This window comes from Haliotis asinina, chromosome 4, assembly GCF_037392515.1.
Source record: "Haliotis asinina isolate JCU_RB_2024 chromosome 4, JCU_Hal_asi_v2, whole genome shotgun sequence".
Classification (NCBI taxonomy): domain Eukaryota; kingdom Metazoa; phylum Mollusca; class Gastropoda; order Lepetellida; family Haliotidae; genus Haliotis; species Haliotis asinina.
In genome coordinates this window covers 12474698-12498303 of record NC_090283.1, presented here as the reverse complement: position 1 = coordinate 12498303, position 23606 = coordinate 12474698, and the positions used below count along the sequence as shown (strand labels likewise).

The following is a 23606-nucleotide window of genomic DNA, read 5'->3' as shown; positions in this document are numbered from 1 at the left end:
GTTTAATTGTATTTTTATGTAGTGATGCCCGGGTATTGCGCTCTTGTTCTAGCTGATGTTTTATTTCGCACATCTGTTTCATTCGAAAACCGTCTGCACTTCCTTTAATATTTCCTTCTTCCCCTACGGCTGGATACAGCACCATTCTGTTTGTCTATAATATAGTTCATAAATTAATTATTAATTATATGTCATCTAAGTTTTGACTGATATACTTTAAGCTTATAAGGTTTAAATTATCGTACAGGTAAATGGTGGAGATATTAATAGACGTATTTTCATCTATAATGCAAACACCATCGAGGCTTATTGATGGTGAATAACCTTGCCTTATTATGTTTCTACATCGTTTATCCTCATGCTTTTTAAACCAAAAGACCATCTAAAAGTATTCTTGGCTCGGAAATGTTTTTGAGATATACGTCTATAATTAGTGTTGTGTGTGGTTTCATACCGTTAATACTGTTAATGACTAAACTGGCATTTGAGTCTACTGGCCCTAGCATGTTGCCAGTGTGACCTGGTATTCGTTACACTTTTATAGAATTATCTTTTAGGGGATTAAAGGATGTGAGAAGTATGCCATTGTTAGTAATTTTGGAAATGAGGTTATTTTGATTAAAAACGATGTACGGGTTTGTAAATGTTATTTTCATTAACCATTCAAGCTCTGTAAAATCTTCCAATGACATTCGTTTGTATACGTTATATTTAAAGTATAAGAGATATGGGGTGGCTTCCTCACCGGGTAACTGAATCTCTTTGTGTCTCCTAGATCACCAAGTGTTACATTAGAGCTATATTGATTTCAGTGAAGCAGTTTAAAGTGTATCTTCTATTATGCCGTTGGTTTACAAAACTGTTAGAAACATTTTCCAATTGTTTTTCTGATAATGTCTCAAGCGTGAGCTTAAAACTAATAAAATTGATGTGCTTGGTTAGAAAAATCTTAGTTAGAAATACAGTGTCTTCCACTAACACTGTGACACCTTGCAAACTGGTGCGTGAATCAAACTGGGATGGTAACATCATCCACCTGTTGTCGTCAGTGAGTATTAGATAGTACGGTGTGTTTTGATAAATATCTGTAGGCCTATCAAAGTGTTCTGAATCAAACAATTTGCCACCAAACATCGTTGCGAACTGTATCATATAATGTGTTGCTGTGAGATCCTTGTGTATCTAGGTTAAAATTACTATCAGATCCACTGACAATGGGGACTTCAACGCGTCTGTAAATGTTGTTTATAAGCTTAAACGTGTATATTTTACCATCTATTCCTATATCACCAAACCCTCTAGTACCACCTAGATCTGATAAACCAACATTAATACATTTTTTATTCACATTCCTGGCCCTTGATTACAAGCTATTATTGTATATGCAGTGTTATACTTAGGTATCCTATATCTAAAATATTGGGGTTTTTTTTATCTAAAATTGATACCTTACATTCGGAAATAATACCACTTGTTAATTTTTCATACTGATGCGATGGAAATGACTCTGTGTGGCCTCGTTGTATTTTTCTGTTGTAACTGGGATAAAACTCAACAATGTGGAAGGACGTTCTCTTTGTAAATTATCCGTAGTGCTAAGTTGATCAAGATGAACGCATATCTCATAGCATGGAATTAACAGTGGCATAAATTGACTAGTGACAAATTCATTCGGTAATAATTCATCACCTGGAAGAAGCCCTAGTAAATCAAAAAACTTATCACTGAACCTTATTGTGTTGTTCATCATTGAGAGAACACACACTATAGTAACCATCACTTATTTTGTTTCGTATCCCATTGATGAACAACAATTAAGTGGTTGATGTTTATCTATCGTGGGTAATAGGTGATATCGCATAATGCTATTTCAAGTTGACCAGACGTGTTATCAATGGGATACATAAGTTGAACGATCTCACCATTCGTCTGGAGGCACCTGTGGCGAGCCACCTCCTCGTGGTGGGTGCTGGGTAACGCTAAGTGCTCGCCAAACCCCCTTGTGGATCCTGGGGCATATTTGGGCCACCAACCCATTTGCCGTGGGTTGCGGCCCTGTGTTGGTGGAGGAGGGATCCTGGTGGCTGAGGGCTTGGAGCCGTGTTTCTGTTGAACAACACACAACTTTGGCCCAGACTTCACCTAGACGGGTGGTTGAATCGGCCCGATTCAACCAATCGGCTGGTCATGCCAAGCCCTGTGCATGGACTGCGTATGTGTCATTGCACAAATTTGATTTGGAATTGTTTTAAAATTTGGTCTTGGCACTACTGCTGATCTGTAAGTTCTTTGTTTATGGTCATATGAACTTTGCCTAGAGTCTTATGCAAGAAGGCAATGGCTCATGGGTCGACCTGGTGGATTACTTATTTAAAATTCTTCCGCTAGAGTATATCATCTGAGTATACTTGGTTCTGCAAGTCAGAGACCTACTTGCGTTTAGCATTGTCCTTGTGATACTCCGATGTGGGTGGGGAGCTCAGATGATGAAATCTAACTAACTAAACATGGCTACAATACCCCTCAAAAAAAGAGCAAACGTCAACTTGATACTGATCCCGTTGAAACTGACCACAGACTGCCCAACTCAATTGATTACTGGCCACGTTTTCTTGTTGTTGAGACTATTGACATGACACCTTTAAAGTTGAATCCTTTTGTTGCAGCTAAAGGTATACAAGGCATCGCCGGTGATGTTAAGAACATTAGGCGATTACGTTTTGGTGGTCTTCTGGTTGAGTGTGCAAAAAGGCAGCAAGCCACCAATCTTATGAGTACTCAATCTTTTGTCGGCATTCCAGTTACGATCTCGGCTCTGAAAACACTTAACACGAGCAAAGGAATTGTCAGGGACCATGAACGTTTGTTTGCTGACATGTCAGAACTTGACATCGCCTCAGAGATGAAGATCAAGGTGTTCTTTATGTCAAACGTTTTACAACCCGTAGAAATGATGCTACTGTAAAAACAAATGCGTATTTGTTCTACTTTCTCTTCTCCAAATGTTCCAAAGTCACTAAAAGCAGGATACTGTAACATCAAAGTTGAAATGTACATTCCAAACTCTCTCCAATGCTCCAAATGCCAAAAGTTCGGCCATGGGGTTAATAACTGCACATTGTCTGTTGTTTGTGCTCACTGTGGCGAAAAGACACATACAACAGAAGATTGTGACAGTAACGTTAAGACATGTACAAACTGCACTGGTGCCCATTCATCCTTTTCTAAAGAATGTCCTGTCTGGAAGTATCACATGGAGATCAACAAACAAAAATTCACCCGAAACATTAGTTTTAAAGAAAGCTATGCTTCCATAACTAAAATACCGTCGGAAGCAAGTATAACAAAATCAACCTCAAGGTCTAAAACTGTTGACTTGGATTACATCAGAAGCTCCTCTGATTTTTTCACCTACAATATCTACTCAAACGCTAGAGTCACTTTCGTCTCAAATCCAATCAGTAGCATCCTCTGATCATTAATCATCTTCTCAATCAACTCCAAAAGCTTCAGAAACCGTTAAAACTAAAACTAAAAGGCCAGATAGTTTGAAACAACTAAGTGGCAGAGCCCCAAAAGGGTCACAAAACAAATTTAATTGTTCAACAAATATGGGGGTCTCTCAAGGACATGGACGTTTTTGAAAACGTCCATTTTAGGGCACATAGCTTGTTGCCCTCCAAAAGAGTGCTGGGTAGATCCCAAATAAATCCCCCTAAAAGATAGTTCATTCCAATAGTATTGTACAGTGGAACTGCAGAGGACTGAGGACTAATTTACATGAATTACAGCTATTAGTCCAAGATATGTCTCTAAGAGACATATTTAAAACAAACAGATACATTTGAATTTCATCATTTTAATGCATATCATTGCTTTTCACCTTCGGGTGATAGGGCCACTGGCGGCTCATCCATTCTAGTCAGACAAAACGTTATTCAAAGCCCTGTTTCACTTATTACTAATATGCAGGCTGTTGCAGTGAGAATTACTTTACATGTAGCGTTTACACTATGCTCTCTTCATATTTCGATGTCTTCGACGTTTCACAAAACTGATCTTCAAGCTCTATTTGACCAACTCCCGAAGCCCTGTATTATAATGGGAGCTTGGGTCCCACAGCCCACTCTGGGGTAGTGTAACTACAAACACTAAAGGTAAATTGTTGGAGGACTTATGTTCTGACAATGATTTATGTATTTATAATAATGACGCCAACAAGTTTTTACACCCTGGGGACCTATTCTGCTCTCAACTTGTCACTCACAAATTCAGAACTACTAAATGGATTCGAATGGTCAGTCCACGATGACCTCTGTGGAAGTGGCCATTTTCCTACCATACTAAAATCTGTAACTCCATCTGATGTTCCTCCATCATCAAGGCGGAATTTTAAAAGGGCTAACTGGGCTTTATATGAAACACTGTGTGCTGAAAAACTTACACCTGAACGTTTTATTGACGTTCCTGATGCTATTAAATGCTTCTCTGATGAATTGAACTCCATAGCAGATGAATGTATACCAAATTCCTCTACAGTTCCACATATTCGAAAACCATGGTTCAACAATGACTGCAAACAAGCTAGGAAGGCAAGGAAAAAAGCAGAACATTATTTCCGTCACCATAATTTAAATAAAGTCGAAATTTTAAATGCTAAAGCATATGTTTTAAACAGAACAAACGCCAATCTTGGCAAAATTATGTATCTAAAATAAATTCTCGGACACCCACATCCAAGGTATGGAACATGGTCCAGAAAATTAAAGGTAAGGGTACTAAATCTACTGTCCATCATCTTAAACATGGAGATCAATTACTTACGGATAAATCAGATATTGCTAATAAACTGGGTGAAACTCTCGCTAAACACTCATCCTCTTCTAATTCTTCAAAAACAACAAGAAAAGAAAATTATTAAGTTCAATTCTGATAATGGGGAAGATTATAATGACACGTTTTCTATTCAAGAACTCCATACTGCTCTTGAACAAGCCCACGATACTGCTATAGGAGCTGATTACACACATTATCAACTCCTGTAGCACTTACCAGAATCCTGTCTTCAAACTCTGTTGACTATTTTTGATGATATTTGGACATCGGGTAACTTTCCTCCTTCATTGCATGACGCCATAGTAGTACCAATACCTAAACCTGGACGTGATCATACCGATCCGTCCAATTATCGACCAATTCACAAACTGTGTTTGCAAGACCATTGAACACATGATAAATAATCGACTTGTTTGGTACTTGGAAACTAATAACCTCATAACAGATATACATAATGGTTTCCGTAAAAACAGAAGTACTGTCGATCACCTAGTGCGTCTGGAATCATTTGTTGAAAACGCATTAATTAATAAACAACATGTTGTGTTTATCCTTTTTTATCTCAAAAGAGCATATGGCACTACATGGAAATCTGGCATTTTAAGAGATTGACTTCGGCTTGCGAGGCCGTTTGCCTCAATTTATAGCCAACTTTTTAAATGACAGACAATTCCAGGTTTACCCTGTCTGATCATTACAATCAGGATCAGTGTGTTCCGCAAGGCAGTATTTTGTCTGTCACTCTTTTTAGCATCAAGATCAACAGTTTATCTAATGTTTTAAACGATTCAATAGATGGATCGTTGTTATATACATACTATTAAAAGGCAACTACAGTTGTGTTTAAATAAAATACACTTAGGGGCAAAAGAAACGATACCATACTATTGAAGTGAGTGAGTGAGTTAAAATTTAACGTCACATCGGCAATATCTCAGCCATATCGTGACGAGAACATTTAATATCAAAATTAATTATATGTCTACTATAAAACCTGTCAACAAAGGACAGTAAACAACTAGAATATCACAAATGGAATTAAAACTAGCATGGAAAGTTAAAAACAACATCACCATTAGGACAATACACTATAAAATCAGGCTATAGATCGCCAACAACTGAAGGTAGATCACCAAACTAGGGACCATGGGGACTTACAGTACCTTTGCTACCTGCATGGACCCTAGTTGGATTTACACCATCCCTTCAGCTGCTGGCGAGTGTACAATATGCTAGCCAAAATTAAAACAACAAGAATACTACGATTAAAAACCTGGTAGATTTAAATTTACATGGAATGTTTGTGGACTTAAGTACCCTCTCAGGAGGACAATAATTTTACAATACTTCAACCGCCTTTGGGGGTACAGCCACTAACAAATTCTAGTTCCTAACCTAAACTACCAATCATTAAAATACATTTATATACAGAACATATTACTCAAACTTCAACCAAGAAATCAATTTCCTTTAAAAGACCAATAATTAAATGAGCGCTGACTGTGTTAAAAAGATCCTTAACAGTTTTTACAGAAAAACACTTATCCCTTATGATGGAGAATTCAACACAGTCAAGCAGGATATGTTTGACCGTGACTCTCTCATCACAAGGGATACAAAACGGAGGATCCTCACCTTTTAAAAGGTATGCATGAGTGTATCTTGTATGGCCAATACGACATCGTCGCAAAATGACTTCTTCAAATCTGGACTGACAACCCAAGTATGTATAACCAATGTAGGGTTTTATTTCATGTAGTTTATTTATACCTACGTGGTTGTCCTACTTCTTCTGCATCAGATCACGAGTGTAAGCTCTAATGCTAGCTTTGTAGTCAGAATAAGGAATAAGAAGTGGTGTCACAGATTTGTTGAGTGCTGCCTTAGCAGCAAGATCGACCATTGCGTTACCGGAAATGCCAACGTGGCTGGGTAACCAACAGAAGACGATGTCGTACTGGTCAGAAGCAAGATCATTATATAATTCAATAATTTCAATTAAAAGTGGATGTTTACAAGAAAGATTTTTAGTAGCCTGAAGGCAAGAAAGAGAGTTGGAATAGATTATATATTGTTTATGTTTATGGCGTCTTTGAATATATTTAAGAGCTGTTAATATGGCGTTAGCCTCAGCGGTAAAAATAGAACTGTTGTCTGGTAATCTAGAAGATATTGTTCTGGATCCAATGACAGTGGCACAAGCTACTGCGCCTCCATCCTTGGACCCATCTGTAAATAAGGATTTATAACTGCTATATTTATGTTTCAATTCATTATATTCTTGTTTATACTGTAATTCAATAGTTTCTGATTTTTTTAATGTGGTCAATGTTAGGTCCACTTGGGGCCTAACCAACTGCCAAGGAGGAGAAGAAAGAAGACGGGAAGGAGCTATATTTTCCAGCTCAATGCCGGCAGCAGCAAGAAATGGTTTAATTCTTAAACCAAGAGGCGGTACAAGCGAAGATTTCATATTGTATAAGTCCTCACACAGAGGACTGAAAACACAGTTATATGCAGGGTTTGACTCACTGGAATATAATTTTATTACATACTGTTACGCTAATTTGACACGTCGCTGCTCAAGAGATGGCTCATCGACCTCAACGTACAGGCTGTCAACAGGTGAAGTTCGAAAGGAGCCAAGACAAAGTCTTAGACCTTGATGGTGAACAGAATCTAAAAGTTTCAGGTTGCTTTTACAGGCTCCACCATATACAATGGAGCCATAATCAAGTTTTGACCGGATCAGTGATCGATAAAGTTGCAGGAGGGTAGCTTGGTCCCTTCCCCATTTAGAATTTGAAACGACTTTCAACAAGTGCCTTCAGGCATTTAGTTTTGAGGGATTTGATATGTGGTAGAAACGTTAAATGTGAGTCAAAAATTAATCCCAAGAAATTGGCCTCCTTTACAACTTTGATGGGAGTGCCATCTAGAGATAGTTCTGGGTCCTTATGTGGCTTATATGTTCTGCAAAAATGTATACAATTAGTTTTGGACTTCGAAAATTTGAAGCCGTTTTCAAGACACCAATTATTTATTTTGTTTAAACACAACTGCAGTTGCCGTTCAATGGTATGCATATTTCTAATATTAAAATCATCCACGAAAAGCGCTACATCAATTGAATCGTTTAAAACTTTTAATAAACTGTTGACCTTGATGCTAAAAAGAGTGACAGATAAAATACTGCCTTGTGGAACACCCTGATCCTGATTGTAATGATCAGACAGGGTAAAACCCACACGGACCTGGAATCGTCTGTCATTTAAAAAGTTGGCTATAAATTGAGGCAAACGACCTCGCAAACCAAAGTCATGTAAATCCCTCAAAATACCATATTTCCAGGTTGTGTCATATGCTGTTTCAAGATCAAAAAAGATAGACACAGCATGTTGTTTATTAATTAGTGCGTTTTTAACAAATGATTCCAGTCGCACTAAGTGATCGACAGTACTTCTGTTTTTACGGAAACCACACTGTATATCTGTGATAAGATTATTTGTTTCCAAGTACCAAACAAGTCGATTATTTATCATGCGTTCCACGGTCTTGCAAACACAGCTAGTTAGTGAAATAGGTCGATAATTGGACGGATCAGTATGATCACGTCCAGGATTAGGCATTGGTACTACTATGGCGTCACGCCATGACGGAGGAGAGTTACCCGTTGTCCAAATATCATCGAAAATATTGGGAAGAGTTTCTAGGCAGGATTCCGGTAAGTGCTTCAGGAGTTGATAATGTATGTTATGTGTCATGAGCTTGATCAAGAGCAGTATGGAGTTCATGAATAGAAAACGTTTCATTATAATCTTCCCCATTATCAGAATTGAAATTAACAGTTTTCTTTTCTTGTTGTTTATGATATTGCTGGAATTTTGGTACATAATTTGAAGAGGAAGAGTGTTTAGCAAAGGTTTCACCTAGTTTTTTAGCAATATCTGATTTATCAGTAAGTAATTGATCTCCATGTTTAGGATGATGGACTGTAGATTTAGTACCTTTACCTTTGATTTTCTAGACCATGTTCCATACCTTGGACATGGGTGTCCGAGAATTTATTTTGGATACATAATTTTGCCAAGATTGGCGTTTATTCTTTTGAAAAGTACGCAGTGCTTTAGCATTTAAAATTTTAAATTTATTAAAATTATGCGCCATAGGATGGCGACGGAAATAATGTTCTGCCTTTTTCCTTGCCTTCCTAGCTTGTTTGCACTCATCGTTGAACCATGGTTTTCTTATGTGTGGAACTACAGAGGAATTTGGTATACACTCATCAGCTATGGAATTCAGTTCATCAGAAAAAGCATCAGGAACGTCAATAAAACGTTCGGGTTTAAGTTTTTCAGCTCACAGTGTTTCATATAAAGCCCAATTAGCCCTTTTTAAAATTCCGTCTTGATGATGGAGGAACATCAGATGGAGTTACAGCTTTTAATATAGTAGGAAAATGGTCACTTCCGCACAGGTCATCGTGGACTGACCATTCGAATTCATTTAATAGTTCTGAATTTGTGAGTGACAAGTTGAGAGCAGAATACGTCCCTGTACCAGGGTGTAAATATGTGTTGGAACCATCATTATAAATACATAAGTCATTGTCAGAACAAAAGTCCTCCAACAATTTGCCTCTAGTGTTTGTATTTACACTACCCCAGAGTGGGTTGTGCCCATTTAAATCTCCAAATATAATACAGGGCTTCGGGAGCTGATCATATAGAGCTTGAAGATCGGTTTTGGCAAAAGCCGAAGATGGTGAAATATAAAGAGAGCATAGCGTAAACGCTACATGTAAAGTAATTCTCACTGCAACAGCCTACATATTAGTATTAAGTGAAACAGGGCTTTGAATAACGTTTTGTTTGACTAGAATGGATGATCCGCCAGTGGCCCTATCACCCGGAGCTGAAAAACAATGATATGCATTAAAATGACGAAGGTCAAATGTGTCTGTTTGCTTTAAATATGTCTCTTGGAGACATAACGCTGAAGGTGTGAAATCTTGGACTAATAGCTGTAATTCATGTAAATTTGTCCTCAATCCTCTGCAGTTCCACTGTATAATATTATTGGAATAAACTATCTTTTAGGGGGATTTATTGGGGATCTATCCCGCACTCTTTTGGAGGGCGACAAGCTATGTGCCCTAGAATGGATGTTTTCAGAAACGTCCATGTCTTCAAGAGACCCGTATTTATTAAACAGTTGAATTTTGTTCTGTGACCCTTTAGGAGCTCTGCCACTTTGTTGTTTTGAAGCATCAGGCTTTGGCTTCGGTTTACTTTTCACAGTGTGTTGACTATCAGCTGTCGATTGAAACTTTGAGTGTGACTGAGATGATGATTTGTGATCAGAAGAAGACTTTGATGTACTAGGAAGTGATTCCTCAGTCTGTGATGATATAGCAGTGCACAAAGACTGTGGAGAATCACAATTGACCCAAGTCAAGGTAGTTTGGCACCCTGTGGTTGATGTTGTTTTAGAGCTACACCCCGATGATGTTTTTGTTCCTGTAGCATAACTTTCCGAAAGTTCAGATCTCTTTACCAGTTTTTTGGCCTCAGAAAAAGAGATATTTTGTGTAAATTTTATTTTATTGATCTCCATTTGCTCTTTCCAAATAGGACACTGTTTAGAAAATGACGAATGGTCGCCTAAGCAATTGGTACATTTTTTATAATCACTGTCACAATCTTCTTTTGTGTGTGTCTTCTCACCACAGTGAACACACTCAACAGACAATGTGCACGTATTTACGCCGTGTCCATATTTCTGGCATTTAAAACACCTTAGCGAGTTGGGGATGTAGGTATCAACTGGAATGTTACAGTAGCCTGCCTTCACTGATTTGGGAGCGTTAGGACATGAAAAAGTAAACAGATAGGTGTTCGTTTTGATGGTTTCACTGTTTCTCCGAGTTGAAAAGCGCTTGACGTAGAGTACACCTTGATCCTTCATTTCAGATCCTATATCAAGTTCCGACATATCATCAAACAATCGGTCTCGATCTCTAACGATACCTTTGCTTGAATTCAAGGTTTTGTGTGCAGAAACCGTGACCGGAATACCCACGAAAGATTTGATGTTCAGCAAATTAGTTGCTTGTTGCTTTTTTCCGCACTCTACTAACAGGGCACCCGAACGTAAGCGTCTTATGTTCTTCACATCCCCTGCAATACCTTGAATACCGTTGGATACAGCAAAGGGGTTCAACTTTAATGGTGTCTTGTCAGGAGTCTCAATAACAATGAAACGCGGCCAATACTCAATCGATGCAGACGGTCTATGGTCAGTATCAACAGGGTCAATATCAAGTGGACGTTTTGTTTTTTTGTTGGGTTCTCATAAGCCATGGTTAGTTTAAATGGTTCATCATCCGAGCTCCCCACCCACCACGGAGTATCACAAAGACAATGCTAAAGTAAGCGGGCCTCCAGCTTACAGCACCAAGGATACTCGGATGACATACTCCAGCAGAAGAATTAAAACATTAATAATTCCACCAGATTGGCCCATGAGCCACCGCCTTCTGGGCATACGACTCTAGGCAAAACTATGAATTAGTAAAATTTGAAATTCAGAAGATCCAAAAATCGGCCAAGACCTAATAATATACATCTTGCGATTCTCAAACTTTTGTGTAACATTACATACAGTAATGCTCAAGGCTTGGCGTGACCAGCCGATTGGTTGAGCCGGGCCCATTCAACCTCCCGTCTAGGTGAAGTCAGGGCCGAAGTGGTGTGTTGAGCGATAGGAACACTGGTCTTGCTCCCATTGCCCTCAACCACCAGGATCCCCTCCTCCGCCGACACAGGGCCGCAACCCACGGCAAACGGGTTGGTGGACCAAATATCCCCCCGGGTCCACTACGGGGGTGTCGGCGAGCTCTTGGCGTTACCCAGCACCCACCACGAGGAGGTGGCTCAAACTACTTTGATCCTGTGCATCACCAAAGCCTAAGACTTTGTCTTGGTTCATTTAGAACTTCTCCTATCGACAGTCTGTACGTCGAAGCTGATGAGCCTTCTCTCAACCAACGCCGTACAAAACTGTCTTTACAAAACCTTACAAAATTAGCTTCTAATGAGTCTAATCCTGCATTTAATTGTGTCATTAATCCTCTCTATGAGGGTTTGTATAGCAAAAAGTCTTCCCTTGTTCCGCCTCTTGGGCTCAGAATTAAGCCATTTCTTGTTGCTTCTAGTATTGAGCTGGAAAATATAGCTCCTTCCCTACTCCTTTATTCTCCTCCTTAGAACTTACATCCGTGATCTGATGCAGAAGTGGGACACCCAAGTAGGTATAAATAAATTACATGAAATAAAACCGTATATTGGTTACACCTACTTGGGCTGTCCGTCCAGATTTGAAGAGGTAATAATGCGACGATGTCGTATTGGCCATACTAGATATACTATAACAGGTGAGGATCCTCCGTTTTGTATCCCTTGTGATGAGAGAGTCATGGTCAAGCATATCCTGCTTGACTGTGTAGAATTCTCCATCACAAGGGATAAATATTTCAATGTCAAAACTATCAAGGACCTTTTTACCCTCGTTAGTTCTCATTTAATTATTGGTTTTTAAAAAGAAATTGATTATTTTGGTTGAATTTTGAACAATATGTTCTGTAAATAGATGTATTTTAATTATTGGTAGTTCGGATTACTAACTTGAATTGTTAGTGGCTGTACCCTGAATGGGGGTTGAAGTATTGTAAAATTATTGTCCTCCAGAGAGGGTACGTAAATCCAAAAGCATTCACAGTCAATTTAAACTTTCCACTGTTTTTAGTCGTAGCATATGTGTATTTTTAATTTTTGGCTAGATGTGTCTAACTTGCTAACAGCTGAGGGGATGTTGTAAATCCAGCTAGGGTCCATGCAGGTAGCAAAGGCACTGTAAGTCCCCATGGTCCTTAGTATGGTGATCTACCTTCAGTTATTGGCAATCTATAGCCTGATTTTGTATTGTATTGTCCGAATAGTGATATTAGTTTTAACTTTCCATATTAATATTAACTCACTAACTCGTTACGTCTGGAACCGTAATGTACATATTATAATAAAATTCTATATAATAATAGTATGTATAAACCAGAAGTATGCTACCCCAAAAACGACAACATAAATGACTTCACACACATGAAAATCGTGGTGATAGGGTAGATCCTCATACCCCCAAACTCGGCTGTCTGCAGGACTCCCAATTCAATTTCGCAGTGTGGTGCGCAACACAGACACTAGGTGGGATGAACTGAGTAAATCCGTGTTTACGTTTCATGTGTACTGCCAAATCAGACGTATTCTCAAAGACATAAGCGCACCAATACCTCAGGATGAGGCATGGAATGCAATAAACAATCCATATGATAGACGAGCATACGAACGAGTTTGAAATGAATTCGGCGTTGATCCTAATACGGACTGGTGTTTGCCGGGACCAAATCCCGGATTAGGAATTTTTATCGGTCACAATCAGTTTCTCACGGAAGCCAGCCTCGATGTGGTTAAAAAAATGGGGTTACAAGTCGTAACACTACTTTAAAACAAACGAATGGAACGACCGTTACTTGGCTTTTGATGACAGCAAGGATTACCGTATGTGGAAGTTTAAACAAGGGCCATGTGATGATCGGAAAAAAAATATCCTTTATACATCAAAAGGATACACTCGCTCCAGCGTTATTTGTTTAAACGATTCAGTTAGAGCCAAAGGTACAGCCATTGCCCGACCAGCAGGTCCACCCCATTGTGCAAGCATCAAATCAACAACATATCGATTATAAAACAGGGCTGGCTATAGGAAGTGTTGCAGTCAGTTTGTGCCTTATTTGGTTAAAAATTCCCCAGCTGCAACATACACCAGTCCAGCAACGGCGCATGTGATGTTAGGCATTGAAATAACAGCCAGAATTGTAGGGGTGGCTGGATTGGCCCTTAGGTACATATCTCATAAACTACAATGCATAGCATTGAAACACGATGAAATTCTAGAATTCTAGCTGAATCAAACATCAGCACCATAGACCATCACATTCCCACCACACTCATCGATAACGAAATATCAGAAGAAGAGTTTTGTTTGGTTCTCTCGGAAATTGCTAAATACAACAGAATGAAACAAGAAATTTGAACAAAGTCTTGTAAAACCTCTCCATCACAGAGGAGAAAAAATGTTAATAGAACAAGGGTACAACAGACCTTCAAAGAAATTACAGTTAAATTCCAGGAAATTCCAGCATCTGGCCAGGAAAATGATAGGGAGATCAAGTGTGGTATACTCAACTAGTGGGCAGAGGTTAGGGCTGATTAAAGCTTCAAGTCTTTGAAGGGCATTTAGAAGTGAAATGCATAAGAATGAAGATTTTATGAATATGAACTTCTTTATATGAGAACACAACGTTTCGGAGTTAATGCTTACTCCTTCATCAGGTGATTGAGAATGGGTTACAGAGCTATATTTATATGTACAGGTAAAACAATAACAAAGTAACAAATGGAATGACTTAACGAAAGCTGGAGGCCAGTATAAACAAGCGCTGATTGGAACCCGACAGTTATGATAACAATGATAGAAGCCAATGGTAATACATTACAGATGACGGGATATGTTTGCATAACACAGGTAAGGACGATGTACATGATAGGGGAAAAGGATGGAAGCCAATGGTGGATGACGTTTACATAACACAAGATTGGGGATTAATGATGTTGATATCCATAAAATCTTCATTCTGATTAAAGCTTTATTTTATAAATAAAGATATACAGTGGCTGAGGGTAAACGTGATCTCGTACCCCCATCGTATATACTAAAATAGTAACACCCATAACAAGTCACATTCACAACGTTACGGTAACGCGCATTACACTACAGTAATATCCATAACAAAAGTCATATTCATTACACTGCAGTAAAATGCATAGCACTGCAATAATATTCATAACACTACAGTACTATTCACAACAGTACTCGTAGCATTACACACACAAAAGACATTTGCCCAGACAAATGCATTTTTCATCAAAGGTGATTAAGGTGTTCAGATGGTTCGGAGGCGTCCTATGAAGAAATTCCTCATTTATTGTATTGACAGTGCGCATTAATGTCAGTGGTTTGTGCTAGCACGAACCACCTCGGGAACTTTTCTTTATTGGTGCATAAATCTCGTCATTTTGCGTTTCTTTTAATCTTCTTGCTAAAGCATGGAGCTATCTATGTGTACTCAGTCTATCTAAGACTACAAATGCCATTAAATATTGTAGCAAGTATAAAACAGAAATACTTACGATCGGTATGAGGCGGTAACTCGCATAGCGTGCACCCCGACTTGCACCTGAACATTTCCTCTTCTTCCCTTGAACATTGTGAACATTGATTCTGACAGTCATCTCCGAACAAACCTCGCCGACATTTAAAACATTGACCACTCTCTTGATGACATGATTCATACCTCGGTTTACATGACTTATTGCAAAGCTTGCCGTATCGACCATCCATACATTTGTCCACAGAGCAGTTTCCTTGAATACTACATGCATACCCATTACACTTGTCCAAACATGAGTGTTGACAACTCTGTCCATACAAGTGACCTTCACAAAGTGTACAGTTTTCACAAAGCATACGTTCACAGCGTAGGCAACCTTCAGGACAAGGTATCTTGCATGCCAGGTAGCAGAAACCATCAACACATCCCTCTGTACACATTGTCTTTCCTGTGTAGTTGTCCACAGTACACCTACCTTTTAAACATGTCTCCTGACATGGATGTTGACAATATATATCTGCAAATCCTGGTTCACACCCAACAGTACATATTCCCTCTTCATCACACTTTCCCAAAAGACAGTTTTTGCAGTTCGGAGATGCTAGAATTGAAGCGATGTAAGCTGCAACTGAAATAGCACATGAAATAAAAAAAATTACAGATATAAATATCAACAAGTAAATCAGATGTTCGTCATGCAAATAGAAGCGACAAACCCCTTTCACCCTACAATTGTGAGTTTTTATTTGTGACTGCATTTATGAATTTCGTGCGATGTTGTTTGCACAAAAATCGAGTCTGAATCAGCTAGGTGATTGTCATCATGCGATGAGATACAAAGCATGTGTTTCAGAAGCACTATGGAATAGAGATGATACCAGGTGTTTCCGAAAAGGTAAGCGTGGAACCAGTCATTAACATACGTTAATTCGAGTATACCGTTCACCAGAAATAATTCGGGAACGTATGGAGAAAGTCAAAATAACGAAATGCATGGCTACAATAATCCATACCTTGGCTACTTTCAATGAGTGAGTGAAGTAAAATTTATAGTCGCATGAAAAGTATTTCAGACACAATGTGACCACAACGAGTATTGCACTTTCATTGAGTGAGTGAGTGAGTTTAGTTTTACTCCGCACTCAGCAATACTCCAGCTATATGGCGGCGGTCTGTAAATAATCGAGTCTGGAACAGACAATCCACTGATCAACAACATGAGCATCGATCTGCTCAACTGGGAACCGATGACATGTGTCAACCAAGTCAGCGAGCCTGACCACCCGATCCCGTTAGTCGCCTTTTATGGCAAGCATGGGTTGCTGAAGGCCTATTCTACCCCAGGACCTTCACGGGTCATTGCACTTTCAGGGTCACATCGATAACACAAAGTAGCACTTGGGCTTTAGCAGTAATAGCAACGTTAACTTATTTGTTGTCACACTAACCTGTTAGGATAGAGCAAATGTTACGTCCGAGCGACATTCTGAAAAATAATCATTTGTAATTTAATGTATAGTTAATCAATGTAATGAAATGTAGGGGATGTAGAGTTGTCATGGCAGTGTAATATTCCAAACTATAAAGTGATTTACATGGTATTTAAATAGTATCCATAATAAATAAGAATGGCGCTTTTCATAGACTCAGGTCATAGACTTGAGTGTTTCTGGTATGTCATCGGGAACATTCCAGATAACAGGGCCTGCTTCATCATAACTCCTATTAGCATGTGTAAACCAGAGTTCTGAAGCCAAGGTACAAGTATACATCATCAGGATATAAATGGAAGTACAGTCCATGCCTTATGGCTATATCTCTTACAGGTAACAAGCATGCAGCAACACCACAGGTCCTAAGACTGAACCCCGGGGAACTCCATGGTGAAGATGTGTTCCTTGATGTTGAATCATTACAATCTTTTTGACTAGAAAGTGTCCCCTGACCTTTTTAATATCAGTTAAGATAGGTAGTTAATAAATGTTACATGATGTTTATGAATAACCGATAGCCAAACACCTTGACATCCGTGTGAAATCGCCATGCATCATAGAAAAAAGTTGTTTAATGTACTATCATCATCAGTAACATGGTCGTTGATAGTAGGCGCGGAGGGGTGCATGGCAGCAAGACAGACTGAAACTACTACAGACTGGTACGGTTCACCAAGTTTCCAGGAGGAACAGAAGAACTGTGTGGTCTAGCAAACCAACCCAGTGCCTCCCTTATAATCGACATAACTGAGGAGGTCATTTTGCACTCTCAGTAATCCTGATACGTTATGTGGTTGCATTCATTTGGGAATGGCATGGTTTCACTTACGTTGTTCATGTGCATATGTTCTTGGAGAAGACATGACACAGCATGTTTTATCAGAAAGATATGCCAGGTTTGACAGCAACCAAGAGGCTGATCCTAGCTTGGGAGATCATGGAACTTTCCCATTATATTGTCAATCTAGAAAACATTGACGTAACTTCATCAATTGTCTCTGAAGCCTCCTGGATATGGGATCTAAAGAGTACGATGTTTCTAGACATGATTTAAAATTCTTGGCAGTTTCTGTGTCTGTGGCTGGAGTGAAGGATGATAAATGATGCTCAGTCGTGATCTTCAACATAACTTTGGTAGCTTATGCTCTGCCCTCTGTCTTTCGGGTTTACATCCGATCTGATTCCCGTCGGTGTAAAGGGCAAACTAGCTGTAAGTATGTTTAACTTGCTGATGCCTTAATGATAAATAATATGAAGTCAAAATACAGACTGGTAAGCGTGAATGTTCAGTCATTTCCGCAATAAAAAGAACCTTTAGCACGCTTCTGGTAAAGCATCACGTACCTGGAGAGGTACAGCCTGGTCCTGATTCAGATCTTCCGATTTCCGCCTCCCTTTACCTGCAATACATGTTAATTCTTTATGTATAAAGTGATGATGTTGTGGCATGTGTGGCGCGAACACATCTCAGATTCATTACGTTTACGATTTTGCACATTATTTAGTAAAGTGAATGGATTCTCCGCAGAATTAACAGGACCGATGAAACTGAAGTGTTGTATGCATGTTCCCACCTTGTTCCAAACGTTAGCATCTGCGGCATATTTAGTTCCTGACCTTATGCCTTTGTCAGTTTCAATAAACTCGTGAAGATCCGGGGTAGATTTTCCTTCAGCAACCCATGCTTGGCATAAAAGGCGACTATGCTTGTAACAGGCGGCTAACGGGATCGGGTGCTCAGGCTCGCAGGCTCGTTGATACACATTGTCCAGACACATTTACAGACCGCCGCCATATAGCTGGATTATTGCTGAGTATGGCTAATTACTCAACTCACTCACTCTCATTCACTCACTCACTCACTCACTAACAGTTTAAAAAGAACAAATACAAAGCATGGCCCTTGTCTAAACATACAGATATGGCTGCAATATTGCCGATGTGACGATAAATCCTAACTCACTCAATCACTCACTAACGCACAAAGCATTCTATACGTGTGCAATATATACATGTGACGTGACCAAAACTAATGTAGTACTTGCTTAAAAAAGAAGTCTGCAACTGCTATTTTATTGTGCCAAGCCGCACTTGCACAAAAGAGAGTCACACCATGCTAGACAGTCACTGTTTTAGATTGAGAAACACTCTCGAGATTTAGAGGTTTGTGGCATATTGAACAATTAATTAAATTTAATTAAATTTTAATTAAATCGGTAATTTTGCAGAGAACAAAATGCATATCAAATCCTGTATGATTATGTAAGGTGTATTCATCCAGGTGAAATACAGAGTGGTGGCACTATTATAACATATGTGTTCATATGTTTCCTTACTTCTTTTCAACGACACCACGCAGCATCTCCTGAAAATATAACAATGAAAATTTTCTCAGGTTGTCTAAGATATTTCAGTTAAGAAAATTGTGATGATATTTCTTCATATAACATAGTATAAATATCTTATGACTGAAGGAGTGGGTGGTTATCCTGTTTCAAGAAGGTAAAAGTGCTGTGAGTGTGCGAAGGCACAAGGCGACGAACAAAATGTAGTTCAACAATGCTGCTGCTAGCAGGTATTCTATCCACGCGGTCATTGCCTTTAAATCACGGTGTGGGAATCAACTTGACGCAGTCTGGAGAATGGACTGGTTCATGTGCAGATATGAAATGTATGAAGCTTGTTTGGCAAATGTTGATGACAAGTGGCATGTATATTCCTATAAATGAGGACGCATACAAACGAGGAGTCAAAAGCTTTTCAGTAATTGTCGGTAAATCCATTGCTATGACGCCCATTGTATTGAAATAAGACAGATATACTCACACAGAAAGAATTATATTCAACAGCGCTGAAATACCCAGACAGCTTCCAAGGACCACGATCAAGGCAGGTTGAGCTGAATCCTGGGCACTATTGTCTGGATTACTGAAATCTGGATTTATGAATTATGCCCGCATTTAGACATGTTCAACACCATGCATGTGAAAACCATGCACGTACATTTGTTTCTTATCATAGCATATAACTGAGCTGAATCCCGGGTACGGGTGTCTGGATTACTGAAATCTGGATTTATGAATTATGCCTGCATTTAGACATGCAGTTCCTGTGAATCAAACATTGTTTGCTTTAAACATATAGTCAATACAGGTATCCTTACAGCTCATTGGACATTCAGTTAAATGCATGAACCTGGACTTACTATTTATTCACCAATGTTTGTGCTGATGACAGCAATACTACGACAACGATATCTGGGGCACTTAAATACACGAGAAAGATGAAGTACTACACTGAATAAAGAGAGGCTCCACCATCCTGTATGGAATGACCCAACTCTATTTTGACAATAACTAAATGCGTATTAAGAAGCTAGCAGAGCGTCTAGTGGACTATGTCTTCTGGTTAGAAAGCAGGTGGTATATGTAGTGTTACGATAAATGTAAGTTCACGTTCAATCATTCACCCAAGCCTAGCCGACATCAGTTCAGAGTAATGCAATTGTAAAGCAAGACATATTCTAGCAGGACATTTTGAGATACTCGATTCTGATTGGTTGACTGCTGCACGTGACCGTCCTTAAACCTAAATCAAAGGACCGCTAATTACACGTCGACCGCTTCACCTGCGTATGAATACATAGCACTCGCCGTAAACAAACATGTCGTTTGAATTAGACATAGGTGATTTTCACCTTGGTACCTTCTATGAGATATTCGGAGAAGAGAAATTTGAAGCCAGAATGGTTCGGTGACGACCTACTGGAATCAAGCGGTACAAATGAACTTCTTCAACAACAGAATTTCGGCACACATTGAGTGTCACTGAATTAACGCTAGATTCCACATAGAGCGGTGCCGGGTATTACATAACTGCTAACATCACATCACGGCTAAGTTAGTAATTCTCCCGGTGTTTCATCACTCGTAACACAAATAAATACACAAAACGAACCTCACAATATCTATATATGCGGGGATGGAATTTTGTTCAGTGACGGCCGCTTGTTTGGTAATACCCAACACCGCTCTACAAAACAGTCGTACAAGACTGTACTGTATACGGTTGCCACTCCAAAACAAAGCACAAAACAGTATGAATTAAAATGAAAATGAAATTTATTATTATAAACAAATCTCTGTTAAATGTGATCTTAGTAAGCAGTACACAAGCCATTGTGTTCGGTCCACCACTGTAACACTCTTATCACACGCAGGTGTTGAGGCTAAAGAAAATGTCAAAATAACAGGTCACAAAAACCATCTAAGTTTATCATCCTACAACACCGATTCATCGGCAGCACAGAAACGTCCTTACTCAGCCATCCATCACACCGGCAATGAAAACACTCGGCCTATCCCTAACCTGATGCCTTTGGTCCCCGCTGCATCGTCAGTTGTTGCACCATCCACATCTACTATAAACGTGTCCAGTATTAAAACTGGCATGTCCGGTCTATTCCAAATTGGCAACAGCAGCGTGGTAATAATTACTTCCGTGAGTAAGTTTGAAAGTTTGAAGCGACAATACTTTACAGTCATCCTACTTGTAGGTCATGGGCGAGTCTATAGTAATGTACTCTAGGGGTGAGGTGATTTTTTGGTTGCATATAATTGTATAAAATTGTTTAGGAGTTCTACACTATGTAATTGACAGCATTGTATCCATATGTAAGAGACACAAACAACTTGTTTGAGCATCCAAAATAAAGTTCTTGTACTTTGCAATTGTTTTGTCTAAATCATTGCACATCCTGTTCTTGAGTTGGACGATTCTATATCGATTCGTGGAAAAACGCCCCATCACAACTCTGTGCTCTTGCGCGCGAAAGTGTCCGGATTTCAAACGCGTGTCAGTCGTGCTAGAATGGGGATAAAGCCATTCTGTTTTCATTTTTGCGGTCCTTTATCTGTTGGTTTAAGACCAAGACCGGTAAATGAAACATTTAAAGGACCGCAAAAATGAAAACAGAATGCATTTATCTCCTAACTCACCACAGTTAGATCATGCCTCCAGTTAAATCCAAACGAAATTGACACTGCGCGGTCACCAATATTAGGTAAATGTAATGTGCCAATAGCAATACAAAACACAACCAAGTGCCTCCATGTTGGAGAATACCTGGCTCATGATATACCTGGCAAAGATATATAGTCCCGTGTATTAAAGTACGTACTTTTGGGTTAGCGTTGCAAAAGAAGTGATCTTTGGCCTACACTAATTAACATTATTAATTGCCCTCACTTGATTCAACATCCTTTGTCTATGTGGTGGCCTTGAGAAAATGCATTTTAATAATAATTGCAAACACAATTTGGTTGTGACCTCAGTCTTCAGAAATAGGTCTAGATCTCTTATGACTTTCTCAGATGTTGTCATCACCCAAGTATATGACATTTGACATAACGTCTCTTATACTTAATATAGAGAATGGTTTCATAAGGTGAAGTCAAGAAATTTCCGAAAAGTGTCTGAAGGTATGCAAATCATTCAAATACAAGAGGATGAAATTTGCCGCAGTGCTCAGTGATAGACATGCTAATTATACCAGTGAACCTCTGTATTAACCATGTCTTAAAATGGTATATGTCTTACCTTTGGAAATGTTACACCAAATTCCTTTGAAGTTTTGTGGACAGACTTGGCTGCAGTGTCCATTGTGTTGATTGCATATCTTATTGGGACAGTTTTCACTGCACTTTTTCGCGCAATCTGTCCCGTACCATCCAGGAATACATCCCTCGGAGCACTCTCCGTCTGATTTCCGGCAGTGTTTTGCCGTATTGTTTTTCACAAGGGCACAATTGCGGGAGCAGTTTCGTTCACAGTTATTACCGAACTTTCCCCACGGACACTGAGAAGCACTAGTCACACCTGCAACATAATGTCAATATAGTTTCAGATGAGGGGGCAGTTTTATAGCCATACTGCAAATGAAGAAGATGAGAGTAACCTGCATATCCCAAAATATTGCAGTAGAACGAACGGTAATAATCAAAATTAATGGTTTATTGGAATCAAAACTTCCTTGACTAGGCGTGACATTTCTATCCACAGCAAATTCCACCATTCCACCTCACCCCACACCGCGATTTTATCTGGATATTTAAACAGTTATGTTGCATTTATGTTAATGTATAATAGAAGCGGCAAAACCCGTTCCATATCCATAAGAAAACTCACAAGAAGTACTAAAACAAGTACTCACATAGAATAACGGCAAGAAACACATATTCTAAGTACATTGTTTCGTCATTTTTCTGTTTTTCACATCTCTTTTCTTCAGGCTGCAAAGACAAAAGCTTAAAGGCATAAAAAGACATAGTGATCGTGAAAAGTGTTTTAATACAGAGTATTAATACAAATATTGATGCTGTAAATATCTTATTCAAGAAGAACATTCATTAATTAGCACCATAAATTAGAGTCATAAATTGGAAGGTATTCAGGACATTGACAATCTCTAAGAACGTTGATTAGTCTCTGCAGAGCATTATGTCTGTCAATTATTAACATGCTTCTTATGATACAGTTGAGACTAGTTTCAGGACTAGTTGAGCGTGCCGTTAGCAGTGACAGTGCTGTCTGTTTCCTGTTTGTCGGTATTGTTGTCAAACGCATTTGTAAATTTCTCGTTTCAGGAAGGAAGCTGTAACCCAAACCTGAACTGTAAACCCAAGTGAATCATATCATTACTGGACCATATGATGACCCACAGTTGCTTGTGGAGGGTGTGCATGGGAAGTTGTGGAGAAAAACCTTACTCGTGAGTATATGAGCCATAACTGCAGTTATCACCAAACTTTCCCCATGGACACTGAGAAGCACTAGTCTGTGGAGCAAACTTATTAGCTCAGTTTATATGCTCCATGATCGCATATTCAACATATATTTACATGTTACTGTCTCTTTTCAGGCAAAGATGGATCTGTTGCTTTTAATTGTCATTACAAATTTCCCAGTTACCTTAAGAGGTAGGTTTCTATAAC

At 39.1% G+C, this 23606-nt stretch overlaps 1 protein-coding gene across 1 annotated transcript in view; it reads right to left on the bottom strand.

The window, feature by feature from the left end:
• Window positions 1-22904, bottom strand: part of LOC137280772 (putative EGF-like and EMI domain-containing protein 1) — a 28336-nt gene extending 5432 nt beyond the window's left edge. The window contains exons 1-7 of the mRNA XM_067811986.1: window positions 22826-22904; window positions 22213-22491; window positions 19441-19549; window positions 18951-18979; window positions 17959-18014; window positions 16570-16607; window positions 15141-15749 (exon numbers count right to left, since the gene is read on the bottom strand). Coding sequence (XP_067668087.1) covers window positions 15141-15749; window positions 16570-16606 — 646 coding nt within the window. The 5' untranslated portion in view covers window position 16607; window positions 17959-18014; window positions 18951-18979; ... (1 more) ...; window positions 22213-22491; window positions 22826-22904. The remainder of the gene's footprint in view (window positions 1-15140; window positions 15750-16569; window positions 16608-17958; window positions 18015-18950; window positions 18980-19440; window positions 19550-22212; window positions 22492-22825) is intronic.
• Between the last annotated feature and the right edge of the window lie 702 nt (window positions 22905-23606).